General features: G+C 48.8%; 1 protein-coding gene across 1 annotated transcript; it reads right to left on the bottom strand.

The window, feature by feature from the left end:
- Positions 1–10,869: 10,869 nt before the first annotated feature.
- Positions 10,870–15,852, bottom strand: VAX1 (ventral anterior homeobox 1). The gene is made up of 3 exons (XM_012642403.1): positions 15,385–15,852; positions 14,047–14,234; positions 10,870–12,164 (listed from the first exon to the last, which is right to left on the bottom strand). Exons 1-3 carry the CDS (start codon positions 15,623–15,625, stop codon positions 11,592–11,594), a joined length of 1,002 nt encoding a protein of 333 aa, XP_012497857.1. The 5' UTR covers positions 15,626–15,852; the 3' UTR covers positions 10,870–11,591.
- Positions 15,853–16,113: the final 261 nt, after the last annotated feature.

Below are 16,113 nucleotides of genomic sequence, written 5' to 3'. Positions count from 1 at the left end.
TGCTGATTAGCCAGGAGAACACCCTTCTCTTACCTCAGCAGAAGACTAGAAGTTTATTTTCTGGATATAGTGAACCAGAAAGACTCTGAATTAGAAGACAAAAGGTGCCTCTAAAGGCAAAAAGAAATAAGCAAAAGTCTACATACTGGTCAGTCAGACTTCTATCCCACCTTTCTATACTTAGCTGCCAGAATACTGGCAAGTAAGCCTATATCCTCCAGTTAAGAGATTGAAAAATTCTTCTCTGATATAAAAGAAATGAACTAAAGATACTGACACTTATCCCTAACAAAGCATCCCTACCAGATCACCACACAGTAGAGCTCAACAGTCAACAAGCCCCATCCATACACAGAAAGCTTCCAATAAAGTTTTATGTGCCCTAATATTAAATGTGAACAATCTAACAGAATAAGAGACTTTACAGGAAACTTGGAACAAGTTACCATTAATATTCTCAGAGAGATAAGACAGGGCATCTTTGAAACATGAATAGGATACTATATATATTTTTAAAAGAAAATTTAGAAGAACACCGTCTGACAGAACTTTCTGTGATAATGGAAATGTTTTATATCTGTGCTGTCCAATATGGTAGCCACTAGCTACATTTGACCATAGAGCACTTGAAATGTGGCTAGTACAACTAAGTCACTGACTTTTAATTGTATTTAATTTTAAATTAAATAGCTATATTGACTAGTGGATACCATTTTGGACAGTACAGATTTAGAAAATCAGCTCTTGGATATTAAAGATGTAAGAAGCAAAAGGAAAATCTGAGTAGGTTTATTGGAAGATAAATTTGACTACGCACTGTTCTAAGTGCTTTATACATATTAACTCACCAAAACACCAAGTGATAAAAATAGGAAAGGAATGATAAGAAAATAGAGGATCAGTCCATGAGGTCCAACACCAAAATAACAGGTGTTCCAGAAAGAAATGACCAAAGAAGAAAGAGAGAAAGAAATTACCAAAGAAATAATTTAAGATAATTTTCCAGTAAAGCATATGAGTTTCCAACTGAAAAGTCCCACTGAGTACCAGCACAATGGATGTAAAAAAGACATACTCCAAGTACATTTCTGTGAAATTTCAGAATACTGAGGACATCCCAAAGAAAACATCCCAAAAACTTCCAGAGAGAAATAACAGTCACATCTAAAGAATCACAAATCAGAATAGCAACAATGGAGGCTAGAAGACAATAAAGCAATGTCTTCAAAATTCTAAGGAAAAAGTGTTTCCAACCTAGAGTTCTATATTCAGGTAAACAATTATGTAAGTATAAGGGTAGAAGAGAGGCACTTTTAGACATACAAACTCTCAAAACAAACAAACACACACACACATACACACACACAAACTCCCTGCATCATTTCTCAAGGAGCTACTGAAGGAAGTGCTCTGTGAAAACAAGGGAACAAGGCACCAAACAGGAAGACATGGAATCCAGGAAGGAAACAGAGCTTCCAACCCAGGAAAGGATAATGATGCCTGGAACAATGGTCAAGAAAGACTGTAGGAAAAGAGCTGTGCCACAGGCCTACAGAGCCAGTAGTCTTCATTAGGGACAGGAACACCAAGACAGATGTCTCCAAAAAGATGAAACTGGGAGAGTATTTGATGTGTATGAGCTACTGAGTTTACATTTATGGCAGAGTTTTAAATGAATTAGTGATTAGTACACAGAGAACTAATTAAACAAAAAAAAAAAATAAGAAAACTATTAGCTCCAGGGCAAACAAAAGTTGTACAAGAAAATAAATGAATTTATAATATATATAGTATGCAGATCAACTGTGAATAGGTCACAGTACTATAAATACTAAATGTTTATCTAGTCCCCCTAAAATGCTAAACCTAACTGAGAGGTCTGGAGGAGAGGAACAATGGCTTTGTAAAGGAGATGAATGGGAGAAGTTAAAAAGTAAAGGAAAACACTCAAAAGAATTTAGGCTGGTTGCTTCTTAGGAATGAGGGCAGAGGACTGCTTTTTGTGTAATTAATATTCAAAGTTAGACTTTTGCCACTTTGAAAATAACTTTGTTTAATTTTAAAAGAAGCCTAAATTATCTACAAGATGAATAATCAGTCAGGAAAGAAGAAAAACAACCTGTGTTTTTGCAATAACTTCAGGAAACTTGTATTCATTTTAACACCAATTATTTGAGAAGTCAGCATATAGAAAAGCCTCAGATGAATCATGTCAAATTTTCTAGTCTAAGTTTCAAAAACTGAGTGGGAATATAAATTCATTCAACCTTTGGCAATGCCTATTAAAATTTGAAATATACCCAGTAATTTCACTTTTAGAAATAATGGCGTATGTACAAAAAAGGTACAATACTGTTTTCAGAAATATGTTTGTAAAGGCAAAAAAAAGAAGGAAAACATATATACATCAAGAAGTGAATGAATAAATTATGATACATCCATACTATAAAATGCTAGATAGAGTTTAACAAACTAGGCAAATCCATGAGCAGTGACATAACAGAATCTTCAGGACACACTGTTAAATGAAAAAGAAGTCACAAAACAGTATGCATAGTATGATTCTATTTATGTGAAGGAAAAATAAGAACCTTAAAATGTGTGAGTGTGTACGTGTGTGTATAAAGGCATAAAAATGCTCTGTCAACACCAAACTATTGGAAGTGTGGCTCATTCATCCTACCAGTTTGCAAAAAGGGCTCTCCTTTCCTTTTGTATTGGATATGCCATGCATGTATTCCATATCCAATATCTCAGAGAATCTTCACAAAAATTGCAGTTCAAAAAGTAAGAGACATTAACAATTGTTGAGCTTATAGTTGGGCACTATGTTAGGCACTCCACATCTTGGTTTACAAAGTGATATTTCTATTTACAGATGAGAATTCTGATTGAAAAGGGTCAAGTTATTTACCTAAGGTCACAAGGCTTACATTTTTTAAAAGGCAGAGATGGAATTCAAAGCCCAAGTTTTTTTTAAGATTATGGCCATATTGTGGAGATCAAAGTGATGGCTGGGATACCTGCTGCAGAAACCTTGCCCTGAGTGTCATGGAAACACCTCCCTACTCTGCCATGACCTGTCCAGGCAAAGAAAAATTGCTGAGCCAAAACTGGATCCAGCTCCTTACTCAAAACCTAGGGAAGCATCCTGGCCTCACAGTCAATTATATTTGTCTCAGAATTGCAAAAACTCCTCCTATGGAAGACATCACTAATAATCAGAATACTTTTCCATGGAGCTTGGATGAGGCCTCAGAATCCTCTGCAACTTAGTACCCCAAGGCAGCTACCACCAAATAATTCAATTTAGCACCAGAGTCGAAATTTATTTGCCACCCTCCCCACTCTTCTCTGAACAGAAATAGTTCATAGGAAGCTCAGAAAGACGATCTTAAAATGAAACTAATGCTGGTGTTTAGAAACAAGTGTTGGTATCAATATGTTAACTAACTTATCCCTAGTCTCCATCAGTGATGAGATCAAAGACATTTATGCCTTCCCTACTTTCCATCCTCCCCAACCGCAGCTTAATTCCAGGCCTCAACACCTATCTATCTGTTCACTAACTTTTCTCCCCTGTTCACACCTGTCTGATCTCACAAGTCGGTTTTCCTTCCCTGCCACAAACCTCCCCTTTGCCTAGAGAATAGAGATATTTAGCTTAGTATTCAAGACCTTCCTTGATCAAGCTACCTTGTTAGCCTCATCTTATACTTCTACTCATTGTGTGCCCCAGCCCCACCTCCTTTCGCGTCATTTCATTTTCTTTTTCTTGCGCCTCCAACCCTTTTGGGGATGCTTTTGCTAAGGACTGAAATACCTTCCTGATCATCTCAGAATCCTACGAGCTCTCCACCCATCCCAGCCAATAATGCTCTCTCACTCCTCCGTGCTTGCTCTCCATAGCATCATCTGATACCGGCGACACAAAATTAATCTTGCACTTAGTTCTTCCCAGGAAGGGACTAAGCCCAACCCTTAGGGTTGGATGAACTTACTTACTGACCACCAATCTAACACATGGTAGCTACCTAACAAATGGAAAGAAAAGGAAAACAGAAGGAAAAACAGGCACTCAGAATTGAGCACCCTTAGCAAGGCCCTCATCCCTACCATCCCTGCTCCTCTCCTTCCAGAAGGGTGTGGGGTCCAGAGCGTCTGTCTGAAGGGCGGAGAAGCGACGGCTGGCCTCCCCATTCCCACGAGCTGAGCAACCCGGAGGAGGACCGCGGTGGAGCAGGCCTGGTGGCCACACTTCCTGAGGTTGTTTCCCCTGCTTCATAGCCTGGGTCACTGCTGCCCTCTTCAAAGCCCAACCTTCGAGGAAACCCTTTTCAGTCCCCATAGAAACAGGGCAGGAAAGCGCGGCAGCCAGGCTCAGCTTGGGTCGAGGCCCTGGTGGGGTGGGCATAGGACAGGAGAGGCCCAGTTATCTCAGCAGCGCAACCTCTGCAGCCCACCCACCCACCTCCCCCGCCCGCGGAGCAGGGCTGCCTAGTGCGCATGCTCGCCTAGCAGTTAGGGCGCATGCTCCCGATTTTCCCACCCTTGGGCCCTCCTCCTGCTTTCTGGTCTGGGGCTCTCTGCCCTAATTCACGGCTCCCTCACGGGCCTTGGAGCCAACTCAACCTCAATTACCCCACTAAACTCTGTTGGCTTCAGGCCCCGCATCTAATTCTCTCTCTGGTGCTGGGGAAAATGGTTCCAAAGTTCCAGTTGAACACAATCCTGAAATCAATGCCACCACCTGTTACCTCCAGTCTATTTATCCTCAGTCATCCTGTGCTCTGGGTCCTCACTGCTTGCTCTCCATTTCCACCACTTAGCATTCTCTTCCCCAAACCATTTCATTCAAATTGGCTTCCCCAAGAACCAAGGAGATTATCATGGAGGAGGTTTACTAGAGAGTGCTTCAAGTTCAACAATTGTGGAAGGGAAAAGAAGGAAGCAGTATTGGACGGAAGTCAAATTGTATTGGAATCTCAAGAAAAAAATTGCCCAACCCTTAAAGGAATTTGAAAGATGGGAGGGAGAACCCTTCAAAGCTATCCAATGTTGGAGTTCAAGGACCAGGTTTATCCCCATGTCTATCAGTCATTGGAAGCCACCTTGGGAAAGGGGGTGTGACCTTGGGCAAGGTACTTTCCTTAGATGAGGCAATTCCCAAAGAACAGATAGCTGACAGCTGTCTGACAACTGACAGCTGAGACCTGTCTGCCAAGTCATTAAAATAATAGTTTATCATTTTTGGTAACCATGCTATGCTTACTGATGGCTGTGGTACCTTGTCTAAAGGCAGGAACAGTAAATTCCATTATATCTGGCTTAGTCACATTCCAAGTACTTCTTCAGAAAAGGACTTTAGGCCAATCCCCTCATTCTACAAATGGGGAAATTGAGGCCCAGAGAGAGTCCCAGGTCATCAACTACCCCTCAATAATGCAGTCTTATAATAAGTAGCTAATATTTAAGTGTATGCTTCATACTAGGCTGGTACTAGATGCTTTACCTGCCTTATCCAATCAAATATCCATGACATTTCTATCAGGTAGGTACCGTTATTATCTTCACTTTACAAACATGGAAATAGGCTTAGAGCAGCCAGCTGAGTAATTTGTCCTAGATTACACAGCTATTAAGTGGTGAATTTGGGATTTGAACTCAAGTCAGTCTGACTACACAGCCCATTACTAGTCACCGTTAAGGTGAATTACTTTTCCTCTGTGCACCAAACCAGCATCCTCCACTTTGTGAGACACTGGTGAGTGGATATATATGTGTATATGTGTGTGTTGTTGCTCTATATAGTTACATACATAATAAGCTTTTATATGAAAAAAAGTTTTCATATGAAGTTTTATGAGAAGAAAAACTTTTTATATGAAAAATTATATACATATATTACACATACATACATGTGATGTGCTATATTTCTAAGAATGGATACATAACACATAAAGCACAATATTTATTTTCTGTTTGCAGGGTAAGAGGATAAAGGTGCTCCTAGATAGAAAATATTTTATATCAACTATAAAGCAGAGAATACTCAAGTAATTTTCAACTTCCGTGTCCATTCCATGCCAGGTTCGCTGGACCTGGTGGCCTTGCTCCTTCCACAGCTCTTAAACAGCTCTCCAAACAGAAGCCTTCAGTTCCAACCAAGAAGGGTGTGCATCTGAGTGCCTTTTAGCGAACCTAAAGGGCTCTCCTGCTGCCCTCCCCAAAACACCAGGTCTGAAAGGGAACAGCATGCCGAGCAAGGTGGTCCCAGATGGGTTTATAAAAGACCTTCCCTGAGACCTGAGAAAATAAGATTCCTCTTTTCTCTCCTGCTCCATGAAAGTAAAACCTATTCAAGTAAAAAGACTCCAAAATGTAAAAATTTCTCAATGTAGAAATGGTGTTAAATTACAATAGTATGATGTGGTCCAAGAAACTCTAAACTGTGTCAGAAAATGTGGATTAATTTGTTTAACAAACATTCATTGTATTCCTACCAAATGCCAGGCCCTGGGCCAGATGCTGGAGGCTGCAGTGTTTTGGGAGTTTGCCATTTAGTACAGTAGTTCTCAAATGTTAGTGTGGATAAGAATCACTTTGGAAATTGTTAAAAATGCACATTGTTGGGAGGAGGGGAGAGGTATATGCATATACAAAGAGTGCAATGCGCACCACCCGAAGGATGGACATATTTGAAACTTGGACTTGGGGGGGGGCAAGGGCAACATATGTAACCTAAACATCTGTACCCCCATAATATGCAGAAATAAAAAAAAAATGCACATTGCTGAGCCCTAACCCAGAGTTTCTGATTTATCAGGTGGGGCTAAGGCTTGGAAATCTGCATTTTAACAAGTCCCCAGGGGATTCTGAAGCAGCTGGTCTTCAGTTGTATCTTGAAAAACATTGACCTAGTAAGTTTCAAATTTTTGATCAGCTATTTAATTAAGTGACTTAAACTCAGGACTTCAGAAAGTTGGAAGAGATAACATGATTTCTAAATCCCTCAAGAAACCTTAGAAAGACTTCTCAGGAGGGCTGTCTATGCAAGAACAACATACCAATATGACACTATTTTTTTCCAAACAGGAGAAAGACACTGTGTGTCATCATGAGGCATAAGGGGAGAAGTTAACAGGGTTTCTTTGGAACAATTCAAGAATATGTGTTTATGTAAAAATTCATAAACTTGTATCCTTAAATGTTGTGTACTTTACCATATGGGTGTTTATCATATGGATATTATACCTCGATTTTTTTTAAAAAATCTTTTTTAAGGAAGTGTAAGATCAAAGAGGGTAAGGGGTTTAAAGATGTCATTCTAGAGGGAAGTAGGGGGAAAGGGTTGGGATACTGAAAGGAAAGAAAATGATTCAAACCTCTTGATAAAGGCACCAAGTAAATCCTCAGCAGCTGGTGTAGTAGAAAGCGGGCTTGAAATGGAAGTTAACAGATGTAGATTCAAATAGGCTAAAAAATTCAGGGACCATGAGCCAGACAGATACTGTGGGCACAAAAGGAAGGAAGGAAGGCAGGGAAAAAGAAACAAAAAGAAGAGGGCCCTGGCCCTAGGGGGAAGCTTACAATCTTGTGGTTCTGACTATCCATTTGGCTTTGAGCAAGTTATTTGCTCTAATCCTGTACATAAATCTCTAAAATGGAGCTAGATCTCCTAAAGCCACCATGAGGAATAGTGAAATGGTGTATATGAAATGCTATTTGTAAACTATAAGAGGCTGCTAAGTGCTACTTAGGAATTCATTCTGGCTCAGGGTTAGGCCAACTGCAAGTGTGGATATGAGCGTGTGTCCCAGTTCAGCTGCCCAAGTGACTTCCCACATCTTTCTTGAACCTGACTGCCAAACTCACAGGGGTTTGGTGAGAGCTTTTTTTTTTCCTTTTCTTTTCTGCCCTGAAACAACTTGGATGTAGCTTTGTGCAGACCTGAGCATGAGATTTCTTTCAGCCCCCACCCTCCCCCAACTGTTCCCCCTGACTCCCAGGAGCCCCTTCTCCCAGGCAGTCAGCTGTTGTCACAGAGCCTACTGGGCCTCCTCCCAGGCCTATGAATCTGCAGTTGGAGACCAAAGTCCTCACCAGAGGCCTCCAGGGCCCAGGGAAGCTTGCTGGAGGCCGTTGGGGAAGGAGGGAAAACAAGACAGGCACTAAAATTAAATGAATTGTCTATAAATGTTTTTTAATTAAAATTGTGGTTCCTTTTCTGTGCAGAAGAGGCTCTTTAAGAACAATTGCACTCCCTGAATGGCAGGCGAAGAGCCAGGCAGCTCTTCCCAAAGCCAGGGAGAAAAGGGAGGTGAGAGCAGAGAGGTGATGGGGTGGCTGGTTCTTCCCTCTGTTAGGAATAAGAATGCAGAAAGGAGAAAGGGAAGGAAAAGCTGGAAGGAGGGACCTGCTTGGTGACTTCCCAGGCTGAGGCTCCTGGGAGAGGAGGCTGAGCTTATTGAGAATCCCAAGCTAGGATTTTGTGTTTTCTTTTGTTCCATAAAATTATGCCACCTTCTCCCTCCCTTCTCACCCGTGGAGGGCCCGAGCCACCTGCTTTGAAACCGCAGCCAGAGCCGCCCACAGCCTTGGCCTTTGGGGCTACTGGGGCAGGAGAAGAAATCCAAAAGGGTGTGTGTGTGTGTGTGTGTGTGTGTGTGAGAGAGAGAGAGAGGGAGAGAGAGAGAGAGAGAGAGAGAGAGAGAGAGAGAGAGAAAGACCTGGGAGAAGTGATGGAAGAGAGGAGAGACTAGGGGTGGAAGGCCCAGAGCTCGGGGAGAGAGATCCTTAGAGGAAGCGAAGGGGGTCTACAGGACAGGATCGAAGAAGAAAAGACTAGAAAATGAAAAGCGGCTTCAAGTGAGAGAAAGCAGGGAGAGGCGCGTACGGAGAGAAAGAGCTGAAAGTAGCAACGCTGAGGGATATGTAGCGACTTTGAGAAACAAAAGTGAACTGTCTGTGGGTGGCTGCCCTGACCTCAGCAAAACGCGAGCTCAAGGCGAGGGCCCCAAACTCAGCTCAGGGACTCGGGGACCCACACTGTGCCACCGCCTCACTTTGGATGCCTCCAGCTGGAGGTTCAGGCACAATAGACGAATGAGTGGCGAGGGGCCTGGTTTGTGCCCGTGCCGCAAGGGAACTGCGGATCTTTGCAACCTGCAACGCCCAGGTGTGCGGACACCGCGAGAGGGGGCTGTGGCCACTGTGCCAGCCATGCGGGCGGCACCCGGTGCTGCACAGGCTTTAGGAGAGCGTGTCCTGAAGTACCCTCCCCGGCCCTCCTTGCTTCCTCAGATTTCTGTTTGAAACATCTACATGCCCATGTGTACTGGGGTGAGGTCGGAGGAGAGATCTCTTTGCAGGAATTAATATTGATTTCATTCTCTTGCTCCCTCAAAGTTTCTCTTTGACGAAGGAGAGACTTATTCTAAGCAGAAAAGAAAATCTTGTCTGTTCCAGGCCCTGTGATTGCACAAAATCCAAAATGCTGCCGGCATGGAGGTGCGGCTGGAAAACTCCGAAAACTGGGAGCATTAGGAGGCAGGGACTTTAGGGTGCCCGGAGACAATTTCCTAAATAAACCAAGAAATACGTACTGGAAAATCGAAGAGGAGGGTCTGAGAGGCTGACACTATAGGGACAGAGACATCCACATTGAGACGCTCAAGTGGAACAAATCACCATTGTAGCCAGGCGCCTCTGCCTCTCCAGAAACCGAAATCCGCCCCAAACCTCGTCCCAGGCGCTCATGGTACCAGGCACAGTGCCCCGCACTGCAGAGGCCGCCACCCTCTGCCCCCGGAGTCCCCACGCAGAGACTCATTTGCTGGGTCTTTCTTCTTCTTCTTCTTCTTCTTTTTTTAATCCTTCAAATATAAGACAAAAGTACACCTCATTTATCATCATAGATATATATATTTAACTCTCACCACATAAATACAAAACATCCAAATATCCAAAACATTCAGAACAAAGTTAGTAGCCTGGATTCAGTGACACCTACCCGCGTTTGAATCATTCATTATTTTCTTCACTATTTGCCTAAAAAAAAAAAAAGGGAAAAAAGGGGAGAAGCTTCGGACGTAAATAATTTACAATAAAATTACTATTTAAAAAAATGTTTTTCGCTCTCTTCGGATGTATGAATACATTCTAGACACTGCGGCACCTCGCGGTCCGGATCTGTGGTTTTGGTTAAAATGCGGGTGGCGGTGGCTGTAGGGACGGTCGTTGCTGCGCAGGGTAAGGGTGAGGCCGAGCTGGCGTCGCGATCCAGGTTCTGATTTGGGGCATTAAAACCCCGGGATTGGGTAGCAGGAAGGGGGGTGCCTTGCCTATCAACCACACAGGAAGCTAACTGGACTCCGCGACTAACGCTCAGAGGAGGCCGGACGGCCCGGCGGCTTCCCTACCTCCCCTTCCGCAAAGAACTGCTCGGAAGTCCAGGCGTTTCCTGCGTGCTGGAAGGGTTTTGTGAATCCAGGAGCTTGGGAGAGGAGAGAGTGGGTGCTGATTCGTTTTCCAAACTCAGCAATTCTGCCCGGAGCCACGCGTCTGGGAGACCGCAGGGCGCAGCACCGCCTCCGGGCGACTGCCGGAGAGCCACGTCGCTCTCTCCTGGGGGAGCGGAAAGCTGTCGGCCACCGCGGAGAACAGGCTCAGAGAAAAGATTCTGAATTTTCTTTCTTTAGCAGCGTTAGCTTTCCCCTTTGCTTTTCCCCTTCTAAATTCCTGTTTAAAGCCACAATACCCAGAACTTGAATTTTGCGTTGTCCTGTGGCGTATTTTCTATCCTGAATTTTCTTACACCTTCCAAACTCCATCATTACGAGTATTTAAATAAACTGGTTCCACTTCATCTGGTTTTATGTAGTAATTACTCTTATTTTATTGCTGATTATATCAGATTTATTACCACCGTTACCTACCATGATGTTTGGTTTATTGTCCCCTGGGGTTGGAGGTGGTTGTGATTGGAGTTCCCCTGAAGGGGAGAAAACTCGGCAGGATACGTCCCGCCGGGAAGCTGTATGTGCACCAACTATCCCGAGAGGTCCGCAAAGTGGGGCCCGGGAGCTCCCACAAGGCCTGGTTTCTCAGGCAAGAGGAAGGAACGTCCTCCTTTTTGGTCTAAAGAAATCTGCAAGGTTTTCAGCGCCTGGGGTCTGCGTGCAGCTTTCCTCTTTCAAATATTCATAGGAATAATCAGCAGCGGCAGCAGCGGACCGATCTAGAGCAGGTGTCCTGTGCTTTAGACTTGGAAAACACCAGTCTTTTCCCTCCAGGGCTGGGCATTGGTTGGAGCATCAGGTTGGCTAACTCGGGCATTTCCCCCAATTCTTTGGATCTCTCCTGGATTCAGAAGGAAGTTGGAGGGAGGGGGCGGGGGGATACGGAGGAAAGGTAGAAAAGAAATTAGCCCAAATGAAATTGGCAGCAGAGCCTATTGGGAAAGGAGAGCTGTCAAAGGCCTGGTGGAAGCCAGGAGCCCAGCACAGGAGCCCTGGAAACCTAACGCGCGTGAGTCCATAAATATCACCACAATAGATACTATAAATATAAATACAGGGAAACACTTAAAATCAGTCCAGCGTTTTTTTCTCGGCCCCTTCTTTATTGTTGGTCCGGGAGTAAGGCTCGAAGGCCGAGGAGCTCAGGTATCGGGCGGAGAGTTCTTGCAAATTCCCCGCTAGCGAACCAGCCATTGTCAACGGGGCGGAGGACAGGCGGCTGGCGACGGAGCCGAGCAGCGAGGGCACCGGCAGGCTGAAGAGGCCGTGGCCGGCGGTCGGCGCGCCTGCGTGCAGTCCGCCCGGCCCAGCAGGGCCCGGGCCTGGAGCGCCGCCCACAGCCGGCGGGTGTGGGGACGCGGCGCCCGCGGGGCCCGGGGCGGCGGCAGCGGCCGCGGCCGAGCCCGCAGCGGCGCCGGCTCCCAGGGCCGGCAGGCTGGGCCCGCGCAGTGCCGAGCCGAGAGCGCCCGTGGCGCAAGGCGGCAGTAGGGCGGGCAGGCCGGGTGGCGACAGCAGACGGCCCTGCTCCAGCAGCCGTAGCACACTGCACGTGGCCGCGGTCTCCGACACCACCGAACGCAGCTCCGAGTCCTTGCCCTGGTCCTTCTTCTGCTTGGTGCGCCGGTTCTGGAACCAGACCTTCACCTGCGCGCCGGGGCGCGGGGAAAGTGGGAGAGAGGAGCAAGGAAGACCAGTGTCAAAGGGAGTGGGCTCCTGGGGCGCAGGGGCTCCGGGGACCCCCCAAACCCCAGCCCTAGCCACAGGCCCACCTCACAGCCGGAGGGGTCCGGGGCGGGGAGCTGCTGGGGCAGCTCTGGTGCCACGAAGGGGGACACAGCTCCACAGGGCTGCGCTTCCGGGTCATGGAAGCAGGCCCAGACCGGCGTCTGTTACAAATAACAAAGTAATAAAAATGTCCAGGCCTCTTAACTGGAAGGAAGACCAGAGGGATTCCACTGGACTCCTGCTAGCCGCAGCCTGATTTAGGGTTCAGAAATCTGTAAATCATCCCGGCCCTAAAGCCCAAATTTCTGGTAGAGGGTGTGTGAGCCCCAAGGGTGCGGTCACGGAAGAGGGAATCGAGGAGGTGGCGGGAGCGTTTCTCGGGCCTTCCTGTACTCAAGGCCCTGCCCAGTGGGCTCCAATTTAGCCCCAGAAGTACTACTCCTGTTGAAGGAAAGCGACAAGGGACTGCTTCCTGCTTCTAACTTGACCATCAAATAGCAGCGAGTAGGGAAAGTGGCTGTAGGAGGAAAAATTTGTGCAGGGTGGACATGATAGACCAAGCTTTCTCCACCTAACCAGACAGCTGGATTGAAGGGTCTGAGCGATACTCTAATCACTCCGCTACTCTCCATCGTGAACTTGGAATCAGGCGAGGAAGTCAGGAGGCTGCAGTGAACTAAAAATTCCCCACCAACCTCACCTCTCACTTCTCCCTCTGCCCCTCTTCAGGCCTAGCAGTAGCCCAGAATGGAGTTTGGCAGCTACAGAGAAAGACTGGCCAGTCTCGGTTTTGTAAACTAAGAAGGGTAGTAGCACAGAGCATAGAAAAAATTACCAGGCCAACTCAAACTCAAAAAGAACATCCCGTCTGTTCTGTCAGTCCTCAGCTTTCAGTTCAGATCCCAGGCCTAAAATTCTCTCCACTTGCTTCAGGGTTGGGCATAGGGAAAGGAAATAGTCCTCAGAAAAAAGGCTGCCTTACCTAGGCCAAGCGGGTAGCATGCCCTGTCCAGGACCCAGAGGGCCTCCACAGGGCAAAGCTCTCAGGCCCTAAAGTGACCCAGGGCCCAGAGTCCACATAGCAGGCTCCAGGAGCATCACATGGATTCAATACAGAGAAAAAAAGACCTAAAGCATAGTTGGCAGTGCTGGCTCCAGGACCCCAGATCTGCTTCCCATCCCATACCTCACATCATTGGCACAGAAGACAGGGCCTCCTAGGTGCCTGGAGTGGTGCTCAGGGCTGGGGCCAACTCAGGACCAGGGGAAGACTTTTCTTAAGAGTGAGGGTAGCCTGATCTGCACAGGCAGGTCTCCAGGAGGTATACACTGTCCTAATCCCCAAGAGTCACCCACAGTACTAGAGCAGGGGACTTTGGCTCCAGCCCCACTTCCTGCAGAATGGGTGTGGATGCTATATAAAGCTAGGGTACCCCAAAAGGGGTAGTACCTGGAAACTTGGCCCAAATGGGATATCCAAAACAAGGGCAAAAGTCAGTTCTTTGTAAAGCATAAACAAGCAGGAAACTCTCAAGACTGGTGACCAATAAGAATTCCAAAAGGACAGGATTTGGGGCCTTCTGGGTGAGGCCAATGTGAGCAGAACATGGGCCCTGGAAGATCTGGATGTAAGAAGAAAGGGATGGATTATGGAAGGGAAGGAAGCTTTAGGCCCTTCTTCCCCATCTGCCCCATCTCCTCCATCTCCCCAGGGAGGCCCTGTCCAGAGCCAAGTTAAGTGGTGGGAGAGAGCAGGTTGGGGGGTGGGAAGGGAGGCTGGTGCAGAACCCTGCTTGGGTACCTGGGTCTCCGAGAGGTTGAGCTGCCGGGCGAGCTCGGTCCTCTCGCGGCCCACCACGTACTGGCAGCGCTGGAACTCCATCTCCAGCCGGTAGAGCTGCTCGGCGGTGAAGGACGTGCGCGTCCTCTTGGGCCGATCCAGGTCCAGGCCCTTGGGCAGGATGATCTCTCGGATGGACCCTTTGGCATCTGGGGAAGGGGAGATGTCAGCTGCCGGAACCCTCGCGTCTCCCTCCACCTCCTTGACCCGAGATGGCTTTGGGGACACTGTCCCCAGCAGCGTGAAGTCTGGAGGGGCGGGGAGAGGAGGAGTGCGGCCACAGCCAGGGAACGAAGACACTGTGTTTGTATGGGGCGGGGGAAAGGGGCTAATTCCTCACCGTTGACGGGAGGAGGGACTAGACTTTGTCTTTTCGTAGAGCCCTCCAGACGGAGGAGAGGAAAAAAATCAATTCCAAATAGGCGGATGTTCCTTCCCGCCTGTAGGGCTTGGGCTGAGCCGTTCGGGTCCCCTGTAGCCTGAGGGTGCCCTCGCTGACCAGCCTTGGTCCTGCGATCCCCAGCTCTGGGGCGTTTTGACCGGACCGCGCTCCAGCCGTCTCCACCCCCACGCCAGGGTCTCCTTCCCTCCTGAGCCAGCGCGGCGGAAGGAGGAGAGACGGAGTCCCGGGCCGGCGGGGCCTGGCGGTCTGCTGGCAGGGGCGGCGCCGGGCCCGGGTTGGGCCTCGCGGCCGCTGCCGCCCAACCTAAGAGCACGCCGCGCATACGAGCCGGGCCGAGCTGAGCACCGAGACAGCGTTCGCGGCCCCGCAACCCAGCCCAGCCGCTATCTCCCGGCGACAGCGGTCAGGGCCCGAGCGCGGCGCCAGGGCCCTCGGCCCAAAGCACCACTGGCAGGGCCATCGCCCGCGGTCGGCTGCTGTTGTCCGGCGCCCGCGCTCCCCCGGGTGCGCTAAGCCTGCTAGAGAGCCGGAGCCCGGGACCGGCTCCCTGCAGGTCCCATGGCCCACTGGGCGCGCCCACATCCTCCCACAGTTTCCAGTTTCTTTCCTGGGTCGGAGGCCGCAGCCAGATGCCCGGCTCCGCCCGCGCGGCCCCATGGCTGCCCCCAAAGCCCGGCCGGAGGGGCCCCTCAGGGCTTGGAGGGCCGAGGCCCCTGGAGAGCGCGCGCTGGCGAGCGGCAGGCACCAGTCCCCAGCGGCCAGCCCGCGGGGAGGGCCACCAACTTTCTCCGAAGTCCCCACCAGCACCCCTCCCCACCAGCCGGTGTCAGCGGCACGCCGCTCGGGCCCCAGAGTCGCCCCCAAAGAACGCGCCCAGCAGCCCTGCCCATCCCTACCTCGGACCAGGATCCGGCGGCAGTAATCCGGGTCGGCTGCGGAATTGGATTTACTTTTGTTACAATCTTCCGCAGCGCCCGACGCCGAGAAGGCGCCCTGTGGCTCCTTGAGAAAGGCGGCTGGGAGGTTCCCCTCCGCACCCTTGCTCTCCCGGCTCTCCTTGTGCGCGTTCTTCGAGACCCGGGCAGCCTCGGCGTCCGAGTGGCATCGAACGTCCATTTTGTCTGGTTTCCCGAACATAGGCAAGAACAAAAAGAGAAAAAAAAAAAAAAAGAAAGAAAGAAAGAAAAAGAAAAAAAGGAGGGGAAAAAAATAGGCAAAGGGGGACAAAACCCCCGCAGCGCAGCTCCTCCGCCCGGCCTGGCGAGCGGCGAGAATGATTGTCCCCGCCGAGCGGCCGCGGCGGCGGCGGGCAGGTCAGCGGCGACGGGAGAGTGGAGCGCTCTCCGCGAGGCGGCCGGTCTGGTCCAGGATCCCGGTGGAGCAGCGGCGAGGCCGCCTCGTCAGCGGCCGCGTCCTCTGAGCACGTCCAGTGTCCCCAGCCTGGCGATCAGGTAGCAAACAGCGCAACTCCGAATTGCTGCGGCTCCCGCCTGTTACTGAGACGGCGAGTTGTAGCTGTCCGACACCCGGGGGGACGCACACTGGCTGTTGCAACTGATTACGGGTAATTTCGCAGCCCCCACGTTTCGGTTACCTCATGAATACACTAAATTGGATAATATATC

Source organism: Propithecus coquereli, unplaced genomic scaffold, assembly GCF_000956105.1.
Source record: "Propithecus coquereli isolate 6110/MARCELLA unplaced genomic scaffold, Pcoq_1.0 Scaffold179, whole genome shotgun sequence".
NCBI lineage: Eukaryota > Metazoa > Chordata > Mammalia > Primates > Indriidae > Propithecus > Propithecus coquereli.
Note: the sequence above shows the minus strand (reverse complement) of the source record. Positions and strands in the feature narration are given on the sequence as shown.

Excerpts from the sequence above, each read along its gene's own strand:
- VAX1 (XM_012642403.1), bottom strand. The coding sequence starts at position 15,625 with ATGTTCGGGAAACCAGACAAAATGGACGTTCGATGCCACTCGGACGCC. Across the intron at positions 14,235-15,384 it reads CCGCCGGATCCTGGTCCGAG|ATGCCAAAGGGTCCATCCGA; the intron begins GTAGGGATGGGC and ends CCCCTTCCCCAG. Across the intron at positions 12,165-14,046 it reads TCAACCTCTCGGAGACCCAG|GTGAAGGTCTGGTTCCAGAA; the intron begins GTACCCAAGCAG and ends CCCGGCGCGCAG.